General features: G+C 41.0%; 1 protein-coding gene across 1 annotated transcript in view; it reads left to right on the top strand.

Annotated features, from left to right (window-relative positions):
- Positions 1-2,300: 2,300 nt before the first annotated feature.
- fmnl1b (formin-like 1b) overlaps positions 2,301-11,775 on the top strand; it is a 42,034-nt gene continuing 32,559 nt past the window's right edge. Inside the window, exon 1 of the mRNA XM_084077700.1 lies at positions 2,301-3,299. Within this exon, the coding sequence (XP_083933826.1) occupies positions 3,141-3,299 (159 nt within the window). The 5' untranslated portion in view covers positions 2,301-3,140. The remainder of the gene's footprint in view (positions 3,300-11,775) is intronic.

Genomic DNA, 11,775 nt, shown 5'->3' with positions numbered 1-11,775 from the left:
TCTTTGAACAAACTCGCTGGTTGACAAGTTACCTCACTAAAGATGTGAGCTACATTACTGGGCAGCGTGCATTTATTATTGGTCCTGCTGACCAGGTGTGTCCAGACCTGGGGTATCAACATAACACTCATTATTTATTGACCAGCTGCATCCAGGTATAATCCACCTTCAGTAACAGCACCCTGTTCATTCTGTGCACTATAGTGGCTTGCTAGTAGAGCCTTTGCCCTACTACAAACAATAAAGGGCTGAAGTGGCAAGTGGGTAATGTATGTTTTGTAATAATAATCAAAATCTACAAAGTAACTAGTTACTAAAGTGTTCAAATAATTGTAGGGGAGTAAAAGTATAATATTTGCCTCTGAGATGTAAGATGTAAAAGTCCTGAAAATTGGAAATATTCCTGTAAAGTAAAAATACCACAAAATTAAATTACTTAAATACAGTACTTGAGTAAATGTACTTAGTTACTTAACACCACTGCCTATTCATTCTGTTGCTAGTGGCTTAGTAGAGCCTTTGCCCTTTACAAACAGTGGTGGAAGAAGTACTCAGATTTCTTTATGTAAAAGTAGGAATACCACAATGTAGACATACTCTTACAAGTAAAGGTCCTGTATTATTTAAAAACATGACCTGAGTAAAAGTACAAAAGTATTGGCATCAAAATACAGTATAGTATAACCTACCAAAGTAAAAGTAGGCCTACTCAAATTCTGCAAATGTTGTTAAACCTTTTCCAAAAATTGTAGATCTATGAGCTCACAACTTCAAATAGGCTAAGTATAGGCCAGGGTTAATGTATGTTTTGTAATAATATACTAAATCTGCAAAGTAACTCGTAACTAAAGCTGTCAAATAATTGTAGTGGAGTAAAAAGTACAATATTTGCCTCTGAGATGGAGTGGAGTATGAAATATATAAAAAAAAAGGGAAATACTCAAAGTAAAAATACCTCAAAATCATACTTAAGTACAGTACTTGAGTAAATGTCCTTAGTTACTTTCCACCACTGACTCCAAACAAGGCTGTCAGTCATCCATGTGTTACCAGCTACCACACAACTTATGACTCTGATTAAGGGTCTGATCCTGTTTTTCAGACGCCGTGCATAAGCTCACCTCATTATGAGGACAGTTTGAGGGTATGTGGGCTGTTGTTGTGTGTTGTTATGGGGATTTTCGAGCTTATTTGGAAAGAAAGGGACTGGCACGGCGTGATCTGGCTGTACGAGTTGCAGAACCGTGGCTGTTATTTGAATTATAGAGTTATTTGAAACTCCAGCCTGAAGCCTTTTGTTTACTTTATTTAGAAGTGCCTGCTGAAAATGAGCAGAATGACATTAAGCCTCAAAAAGTGTATTTGTGAAATAGGCATGGTTTTAATTACAGTGGAAAGGAAGGCTATCTTCACTTATCAGTGGTAGGAATTCACATTTTGCATTCAGTTAAATCATAGTCGGTTAAGAGTTTTATAGCACTTATGTAGAGTCATCATGACTCTGATCAATATGCACTTGGTATCGAAACCTGTATACTTAGCACCGTGTAAATAAAAAGGTATTTCATCGTCCAAGATGCTCCAGTGCTTTATTCCTTTTGTCTCTGCAGTATGTCTATTAGGACAGTGGTTCCCAAACTTGGGGTCCCCAAATGATTTTGGGGGGTCCCCAGATGATTTGCTTACAACATTGTTTTCTCACTCAACAGTAAACAAACCAACATACGGTATAAGTGTATAGGGGGTATCTGCACATTTCTAAAATGACAATTTAATGACTTTTAAGACCTTTTTAATACCAAATTGTCAAATATTACGTAGGAAAGAGGCAAACATTGTGAAAATAGCCGATCTACAAGCTCACAACGCCTCGCAGTGCGAGGCGTTGTGAGCTTGTAGATCGGCTATTTTCACTATTTATCAGTGGAACCGAGTCAAACTAAATTAAATGCCTACAATTCCAAGTACTTGTCAGGGTGTCCCCAGTTCAAATATGATTATTTTGGGGGGTCGCGGCCTGAAAAGTTTGGGAACCCTTGTATTAGGATAAACAATTATTGTAGTTTACTGGGAAAGGATGCTTCCTCATTTAGGTGCCATCTCTCCTTATCGGTACAGTAACTATACCTGGATTTGAACCCACAGGTCTCCTGCAGGGGAAACCAAACATCTGCCGCCCAACCGAAGGGGAATCCCTCTTGGCCAAAGGGAGATTGCACTGCACTTCACCAGTAGCAGTTGAACAGGTTGGGTATGCACGTACATGGAGGCATTAGGACCCAGAGAGCACCCATCTCCCCCTGTTCAGTCCTGTCCAACACTAGCTGCTGGTAGAACTAATGCTGTCGCTGCCACCTCTCTGCCTCTGTCTCTGTTTTGGATACACAGAGAGAAGCTGATCACTGGATATCTGCCCACAATACTCTTCTGTTGTGTTTCTCATGCTCTGGCAATGGCAGCCAAAGGACCAGTGACTCCCAGCATCCAGCGTACGTTTCAGCAGGGGGAGGACTTCCATAGATCACCTGCAAGCCGGCACAAGTCTCTTCTTCACCAATGGCCACTGCAGCTGTGGGACTACTAGGCGACACTGTCTCAAGAGTTTTCTCCTCAAGTGTGCCGGGAAACTCGGAAGCATTACCTGTTGTCAATGTTTTTGTTTTGTACTCCTTCTGTTTTCTCTCTGTCTCTGACTTATTTGTTACAGCCTCTTTCTCTTTCTCTGTGTTCAGCTGTCACTCTGTCTCTAATGACTCCCCTAAACCTCCTGGTCTCTCATGGGTTTATACGGCATCAAGACCTAAAACAGATATAACCACTTTTTTTGTGTGACTGCGGGGTGAATTTCATGCCAGTGCGTTGTCCATTTGAGAAGATGAAGAAATAGTGAATACTTTACGTTGCACAACCTTAGCCTGAAGGTCCATGGCCTGTGGTCATGGAAATAGCCAAATATCACAGGTCAGCACCACATAGACCCTTGCCTTTCAGTTTACATAAGTAGACATACTTTGTTGGATTACAGAGGCACACCGCAAGGTTTCTAGAAGTGTCTTAAACTAAGCGTGGATTTACAGTGCAGCTTTTGGGTGCTGTGTGGAAGTACTTGTGGATCACTAGGGTCCATCGGGGAGACGGTCATGGGGAACGCAGCAGGAGGCCCTGAAGTGCCTCCCGGGAAGGAGGGGAAGACAGCCTCTGCCCAGCTAGGCTCCATGGGACCCCAGAAACAGTCTGCGGGGCCCAAGCTCCCCATGCCCCCAGAAGAGGAGCTGGAGGAGCGTTTCAGTGCCGTGCTGGTGAGTTGAGTTTTTGCAAGCACACATACACGCACGCACGCGCGCGCGCACACAAATACAATATACACATAAGCAAGCACCTGCACAGAATGATTCATGCATGTGCATAAATACAGCATTTGAATATGCAACAGTATGTGTCACGTGTACGCACATTCACAAAACCCTTCACGCCACCCAAATCGGCTCACGTCACAGTGTGGAGCAAGTCAGGCCTGATTTATACTGAGTTTCATGCCAGTGTGCGACACCTGCAGGCAACTTAGTATATTTCAAGCGTTAGACTTTCACAAACATCCACCAAAGGAGAGATACCAAACCACACCAAGTCTTGACAAACAATCTGTGACAAACTACAAAGACAAAGAATGCAGATAATGTTAGATAATGACCCGATCCTCTCAGGATAGGCGCATTGCAGAGCCAGGTACCCAGCATGGCTGTGGAAAGATACATAAAACATGCTTTATGCTAAGGCTTATACTGCACCATAGGATTAACTGGGGTAAAAGATGCACATCCACATGCATTATCTTTACAACTAAGAATCAGACTGGTTTGATTTGAATACACAGTGTAGAACAGTGCGGTTGTGCAGTGTGTTGTACGCGTGTGTTATTCTTTGTAAAGAATTGAAGGTATTTTTTTTTACTTCTGGAAAAGTTGCTTATTTGTAGAGGTGGCAAAAGCGTAAAGAAATTGGAGAAGTGCTTGTGTAACCAGGTGGCCACCAATTTGAATCCCCAGGGAGGCTTGGGAAAAAGTAGGTATATGACAAGTTATGCGTCTTCCCTTCTCTCAGCAACTGCTGTTGAATTACCCTTGAGCAAGGCATTTAACCCCTCTCACTGGACATGGTCATTAGTGAAGAGAATGTTGTGTTTTCACTGAGGAGCTAGCAGGCACAGAGCTGTATATCATGTGAGTAAAGTTTTGCGGAAAAACTGTCTCTCAAATGTTAAACAAATGTATCTTCGTAGATACATTGTATAGAAAGTTCAGCTAGTCTTCCTCATTCTTCTCCTGCCCGTCAACAACAATTCTACGATGACAGAATTCAGGACGGGCCCTGGCATTCCTCGACCCTAACTTGATTTTCTTGTTACCGCCATCCCTGCATGTTTAGTTGTCCTCTGTTTCAGCATGGTCCTGGACGATGACTGTCGAGCTTGTGCTTGAGTGTTGACAGTATGTGAGTGTTTGCGGCTGCGCTCACTATGTTTGTTATGCGGTCACACAACTATGAAGTCTCTTCGGTAGCATTAAAACATTCCTTAGTTTTATTCTCAACTCATCTCCCATCTCATGGTGGAGTGTGATAAGCAGGGTTTGATTTGCTGTAGGGAATGGTATGGGGGGAATCCATCCTCTGCCTTTGATTGCATATTTCAACTTTTAATGTTTTTTTCATATATGAAGCATTTTATACTTAGTTGTATCACAGTGTCGCACAAAAGTAGTGAATATAGCTTAACGACAAGCTCTGCAAAGAGTGACAGAAAGGTGAGGGGAAGGAGTGTTTCCCCTCAACTCAAACTATACTTAATAGTTCCTGTCTGATAACTTCTCTTCTCTTCTCTTCTCTTCTCTTCTCTTCTCTTCTCTTCTCTTCTCTTCTCTTCTCTTCTCTTCTCTTCTCTTCTCTTCTCTTCTCTTCTCTTCTCTTCTCTTCTCTTCTCTTCTCACATCAATGTACCTGTGGGTGCAAAATAGTGCAGTGGAGAAGCAAGAAAATAGATATTACAGTTAAAAGCACAGCAGGTAATTATATGGGTAGATATGTGCAGACGTGTGGCAGGGTTCAGTGCCTGATGAGCCCGATGGCCTGGCTGTGGAAACTGTCCCTTAGACTGTTTGTGTGCCATTTGATACTTCGGTATCGCCTGGCCGGCGGCAGTGTGAACAGATTGTGGCTGGAGTGGTTAGCGTCCTAAATAATCTGTTTTGCCTTGGCCACGCAACGCTTGGTGCATATGTCCTGGAGGGACGGAAGCTCACCTCCAATGATGCGCTGGGCTGCCCGCAGCACCCTCTGTGGGGCTCTGCAATTGAGGGTGGTACACAGTTATGCAGCATGTCAGGATGCTCTTGATGATACGGTGCTATTGTAGTCACACTAGTTTTGGATGAGGTCAGGGGCTTGGAACGCACACCGTGCCAGCTGGAGTCTGCAAGCAATCCAAGATGTGTCCGCTCGCATGCACACACAACAGCAAGTGAAAATTACCGTCTACCGCATTACGAGTGTCACCAGTACACAGCAATGTCCGTAGTGTTCATTTAATTCAGGGTTAAATCAACATTTAGCCTAGATGTGCAGTGCATAGTGATACTAATGTTGTAACATGTCAGTTCTAATGGCCTATCAAAATGGGTTGGTCCTGACAGGAGAGGAAGATTAAAAAACTCCCTGACGTATAGCTCCTGGGCCATTATCTTCCCACCCAGACAACTGATTAGCCCTCCATTCCCATTCTCAAAACCAATGTGCAGCATATCCTCTCTTATCAGCTCTAAAACCATCTGTCACTATATCACCATGGCATTGAACCAAACACAGATCATCTCCTCCCATCCTCTGCACTTCTTCTGCTGACTCTGCATAGCAAATCTCCTTTTAGCCAAGGGGACATGCTACTCCACCTGCATACAAACCAGTTGGCTGCTACTGTAGATGCTGTATGCACCTCTGTAGGGCTGATGTGATGATGACATGAAATGAGGCTGTGTGGAGGGTTTTAACATCCTTTATTAATTGACAGAGAATCTATTTGTCTCATTTGGCATCTGCTTTCATAGTGTGGCTTTGTGAGTTATTGTGGGCTACCGTATATGATTTCAGATTGTGGCTGTCTGTCTCTTTTCCTGCAGTTAAGTCTGCAATCTCTCGAAGTTTCTGACCAGGGCGTTGATTTGAGGAGTGACTTGAATGCAGAAAACAAACAGGTATATTAAACAAAATGTATTGTTTAATATATCTGTTGGCCGGTAGAGTTTTTCCATCACCTTTGAGAGCAAAGCGCGTGAAAGTGTATCAGAGTTTCACATGTCCTCCTCACAATGTGATTTAGGTTCAAATCAATGAATCTCCCCTTTAACCTTTGTGTGTAGGAACATAATTGTATTCCAGGTTTCAGGTCCAGTTATGGGAGCGCCAAGAGGTGCCGTTGACACCATAGCTGGCAGAATGGGAAGACTGAACATTGGTTGTGTAGAACTGTTGTCATACGGAGGTCAGAAAGGCCAAACATGTGAGATTAGACCAGTGGTACGAGAAAGGTGGGGTGATAAGGGCAGGGTGCATACATACAGGTCCAGAATCATTGAATGTACATTTTCTGTTGTGGCCTGGTGATTGAGAAGGTCATGGCAGATGATGAATTATTCAAATGTAATCAGATTCATATACTTGAATGTCCACACAGCCAACGCTGTGGCGGAATTTGCTTTCGGTACAGTGTGGCATTGAGTTTCGGCATCAAACATGGGACTAACATCCTCATCGTGTTGGACACAGCGCACAGTGAATGAATAGTCACTCCATCAATGAACCATTCAGCCCTCATGACTCGCATTGTCTTGCTGGTATTGTCTGCTCTTATTAGGATGGAATGGAATGGCACTTTGGGTAGGTTGGCATGCACCTAAACCAGTGGTTTTCAACCAGTGGTCCGGGGACCCCACCCTTGGGGGGGGGGGTATCAGGGGGTACCCATGAGTTCATATAGCGTCACAATCATTTTAACCACAAAAATATCAGATCTACAAGCTCATAGCGCGGCACTTATGAGCTTGTAGATCTGCTATTTTTGGAAAATCGTGCAAATGTATGCATACCTTTGAACATCTACATATTTCTAAAGCAATTTTTTTTACTCAAATCTTTGCTTCTGTGGGGTCCCTGGCACAAAACATTTTCAGAAGGGGGTCCGCGGCCATATGTATATCAATTTAGGGGGTCCTTGGCATGAAAAGGGTTGAAAACCACTGACCTAAACCATGCCTGGAAAAGACGCATCTCAACCTAAAGAAAAACACTCACACTGTTGATGTTCATTTAATTTCATTGTTGATGATTATCATGGTGTCAGTGTTCAATTGTTGCGATTAATTTTGCATGCCAAGCTATGGTCTATATGGCCATCATTACATCAACCGGATTCATATTTTATGAAGTCACACAGACTATTATTCCATAAATCCGCATTGAACTAATTCAGAGATTTTTCCAGTGACATAACTGGCTGAACCTTTGTGTAGCTTTTTGGCGGAGTTGCGGAGACACAAGGCAGAGTTTTATGGCTGTGAATGGAACATTAGCATAAGTAGAAGTAATGTTAAAAATGCCTTTAACAGTGAGGCACAAAGAACACCTTAATTCAGTTTATTTGTGACCCTTATTTTGGCAGGTATGTTGTGTCTGCATTTGAATAGCGAAATTTGCAGATGCTTCATTGCGACGAGTTGTGAGCTTATTGATCTGCTATTTACGCTATTTGTCACATGACGAAGTCTATAGGGCTTCCTTTGAAGCAGATGTACTAACGTTGTGACATTCACTGGTTGATTCTCTGATATCATATCAATATCTTTAACATAAGTCAAATGTCCATATCTAAACCATGAAAGATTCTTCACAAACTGCTAATGAAGCTATAGTACAAAGGGCCTTCCCTTGGCTGAACTAGAATAACCCCTTTTATTCAAATTCATATTGAGCATCTTGCCTCTGTATTTTGCATAACACTTTGCATAATTCTCCCAACTGGGGAAAGTGGTGGTGGATGGGGGTGTAATTGTGTGAGAGAATATGAGAATTTAAAAAGAGAGAGAAACAGAGAGCGAGTTCAAACACCTGTTTGTTATTGTGTACCCTTTCAACAGCTTGAGATGGGTCATTTTGAAAGAGGTGCTTTTGATTTATTTCATTTTAACTCTGTCTATTTTGATTATGATTATACGTTGTGTGTACAAGTACATGCGGGTGTGTTCTTCCAGGTGAATCAAGGTGAAAGCAAGTTTTATTTGATCCACTTCAAGATCTGACCAATTATGCAAATGTGACAAGCACTACCCAAATCTGCTATGTAAATGTAAAAAAGAAAAAAGCATATTCTTGACCCAAATAAGACCAAAGAACCATAAAACATGTTGAATTTTGGTACAGGTATGGCAGTCAACCACACCATACAGCTCTCCACTTCCTTAAGCCAACATCTTTCTACAGGCCAGGATTAGAGACAAGGAGACACTTGACTCGAGGACTAATTAGACTTTAGCGTGTTAGAGGTTTATTATTTTTATGTTTTTGGGGCTATATTATTTGGGCTTTTTCTGCCTTTATTGGATAGTATTAGTGAAGAGAGACAGGAAACGGGGAGAGAGACACAGGGAATGACACGCAGCAAAGGCCGTCGGGCTCGGGACTCGAACCCGCGACGCGCTGTCTGGCTACATTGAGCCCAAGTGTGCCCTCCGGGCCATGAGGTGTCTGAGACATGAGACAAGTTTTGTTCCATATAAGTCCAACGTCTGAAAGTGAAAGTGTTGTAATGGAGATGCACAGGGTACGGTTACTTCAGCTGAACTCTCTCTTTTTCTTGAGACCTCCTTTTCGTCTACTGGATACTTCATGTATAACTCCTTCTCTTTCATTTCTAAGCATGATTATTTAATCGGTCGCAATGCGTAAGACACAATGCCTGGTAATATACTGTGCTTTATTTATAGGAGGAGCATGAGACAGTGCTGTAATACTGCATTCACACACCTGGAAACTGTCCATTGCAACCACAGTCTTATCCATGGGTCAACCCATTAAAACCGGGAAAGCATCTGTGTCATTTTAGATTTTAGCTATATATATATTTATTTAGTAACATACGTTTAAAAAAAATAACTCTTAGGATTTTAGAACAGTGGTTCTCAAAAATGTTCTGATATTGTTCTAGGCGCACATACTGTACATAGTATAATATTTTTTTTACCACAAGGATTTTTAACCACAAAACTTCCTACCCTCCTACTTGGATTGTATAAGTGACTAGAACAATACCTATTAAGATAAGTTCTATGTTGGATTTTCCTTCTGGTAGATATGTGGATGTTGAAATGGTGCCGCCCTCAGACTGCAGTGGAAGAGATTTCATAATAATGAAAGCCTTGCTAGTGCTACACTGGATTTTCTTTTGCCTGCAAGACCTAATTCTAGGGGTGTGCCGATACACTAATTTCACGAAACGATACGATACGATATTTGGCTCACAACTTCGATACGATTTCGATACGATACGATACGCACTTTTTTTATTATGAAAATATATGGAGGAGAAAAAAAGAAAATGCAAACAAATAATTCTGTTTTTGCATTATTCAGACATGCAAACTTGTAGCTTTTCAGCTACAATAGCCGTTTTGAATCCAAATAGTATGACACCTGACCCGAAAAAAAAACATGTTGTCACTCTTTTCACTTCGGGGCCGTTTGCATGCCTGATTATTATGATTGTAAAAAAAAAAAAAAAAAAAAAAAAAAATTCAAAAACGATATTTTTTTTTTCAAAACGATACATATCGTCACGAAAACGTATCGCGATATATCGCGGGACGATATATCGGCACACCCCTACCTAATTCTAATTCCTTTTATGTAGTTCGTAGGTTCACACCCATTTGTCAGCTTGCTACGCACGTTCACATGTGGTACCTGATATTTTGGGCGATGACTGCTGTACATTAACAATAGACCATTTTAACCATCACCTCCATTAGCATTTCTCATTTCATCAATATTGTCAATAATAGAATGCAATAGCTATTTAATAGCAATAAATACAATTCATTTTTTGGTAAGGTATTTCAGAATATTGTTGAATCAGTGGATATCTTTAAAAGAAAGTTTAAAACTCACCTTTTTACCTATACACTTTTTTTGTTCTCTTTTATTATGTACTGTGACTGACTGTCCTATTTTTTTTTCTGTGAAGTTAATTGCTTTGCATTTTATGAATAACAGGCATTTCCACCGTACATTTTCTGATACTGTTCCAGTACCCAACATGACCCCAAGCGTCTGTAAACAGGCCTGCTCCGCTTCACATTTATCTCAATTTCAACATGCATATAGTAGTAACACACACTTACAGTACCTCTCATAGCCCATATTCCACTTCTCTCCTCTTGCTCTGCTCCCTCCATTCTTTTTTTAACTGCCAGAAAATCTAGTATTTTTCATCAGACACAGCCCTGTTCTGCCCATAGAGATCATCATCAGTTGGACTAAAAGGACTCGAAGCCTCTGTCCCTAGACTAGTGCTGTGCTTTGAGGGTAGACAACTAGGCATTAGTAAAACTATGATAGCCTTTTAACCATTTTACACAGTATTCCATGGTTTGTTAGATTTCTGACAAAGCCTCCGGTTTAGCTGTGATTTGGAACCTGAATTCAGGCTAAGCCTAGGTACGCTAGTACTTTATGAATATGTAATGTTAGTGTGGGTGTCCCACTTTACTGTGACAATGGCAGAATTGTGCTAAAGGCAATCATAATGCATGTATGTACAGTATTCTCTCTCTCTCTCTCCACCACCCCAAACACTGCTGATGTGCTAGTTATAGTGTCTTGTCATACTACTTTTATTATTCAGTAAAATAGGTTCCATATCACAGCTTTGATTACTTTCACCTTTGGTAGGTGTAAAAATTGTACAGTACAGGCAAAGGAAGTGTGTACACACATACTTCGCGCGCGTGTGCGATAGTGAGAAAGGTTAAATCGATAGGATCTAATTACTGTAGGAATTAGTGTTGTGTTCCTTTCCTTATTCCTTATACCAGAGATTTCTTAGTGCTAACAAACGCCTGGGCTTGATTGCAAAAGTGACCACATCTTTTTTTAATGGTACCTTTTCTCACAGTGACGTCTGTGTATAGCATTTGATACTGATCAGCATCAAAGTTCAACCCCCATTTGGAAAGATTCCTCATAACTCAGAATAACTCATTCTGTGCCTGGTTTAACCCTTTAAGTCTGGGAAGGGAACGCATCTGTCAAAATAGCAGATATACAAGCTCATAGCGCGGCACCGAGTGCCGCGCTATGAGCTTGTAGATCTGCTATTTTTAGAAAAATCCTGAAAATGTGTGCAAATCTTTATACATTTTTAACTCAAATCTTTGCTTCTGGGGGTCCCTGGAACAAAATATTTTTAGATGGGAGGGGGTCCGCGGTCAAATACAATATAATTATTTTGGGGGTCCTTGACAAGTTTGAAAACCATTGATAATATAGCAACATAAGTAAAAAAACATTTTTTTTAATTCAAACTTTCGGAAAAAAGTACTTTAGGATTTAGAAGACATTTGTAAAATCCCCAGAAGCAAAGATTAGAGTTAAAAACTTTTGCTTTAAAAAAGTATATATATATATATTCAAACTAAAGATTTGCACACATTTTCACGATTTTTCTAAAAAATA

The sequence above is a fragment of the Gymnoscopelus microlampas genome (assembly GCF_963454915.1).
Source record: "Gymnoscopelus microlampas genome assembly, chromosome: 14".
In the NCBI taxonomy this organism is placed as follows: Eukaryota; Metazoa; Chordata; class Actinopteri; order Myctophiformes; family Myctophidae; genus Gymnoscopelus; species Gymnoscopelus microlampas.
This window is presented reverse-complemented; position numbering and strand designations above follow the sequence as displayed.